This window comes from Fulmarus glacialis, unplaced genomic scaffold (assembly GCF_000690835.1).
Source record: "Fulmarus glacialis isolate BGI_N327 unplaced genomic scaffold, ASM69083v1 scaffold6862, whole genome shotgun sequence".
Lineage (NCBI taxonomy): Eukaryota > Metazoa > Chordata > Aves > Procellariiformes > Procellariidae > Fulmarus > Fulmarus glacialis.
In genome coordinates this window covers 387-706 of record NW_009197068.1, presented here as the reverse complement: position 1 = coordinate 706, position 320 = coordinate 387, and the positions used below count along the sequence as shown (strand labels likewise).

At 62.2% G+C, this 320-nt stretch overlaps 1 protein-coding gene across 1 annotated transcript in view; it reads right to left on the bottom strand.

The window, feature by feature from the left end:
- LOC104072815 (neuronal-specific septin-3-like) overlaps positions 1-320 on the bottom strand; it is a gene marked incomplete at its 3' end in the record, with an annotated part of 1,665 nt that overhangs the window by 1,015 nt on the left and 330 nt on the right. Inside the window, 1 exon segment of the mRNA XM_009572396.1 lies at positions 85-213. Within this exon segment, the coding sequence (XP_009570691.1) occupies positions 85-213 (129 nt within the window).

Below are 320 nucleotides of genomic sequence, written 5' to 3'. Positions count from 1 at the left end.
CCGCGGGTGCGGCTTCAGCCCCCACCCCGGTCCCCTGCTTCTCCCCAGGGTTGGTGGGACACGACCCCATGGTGGTGACCTTACCGTGGGTGATGGACTGCAGCTGCACCGTCTTGGGGATGCGTTCCTCCTGGCCGGGCTGCGAGGCTTTGCGGCTCACCTTGGACTTGAAGAGGGTGTTCACCATCGTTGACTTCCCCAGCCCGCTCTGCCCTGCGGGGACGCCGGCAGCTCCGGTTTATCCCCCCAATAAATTTATTACCCAAGGAGATAAAACTTCGGTACCCACTCGGGAACATCCCGACGACGGGAAGAGATCA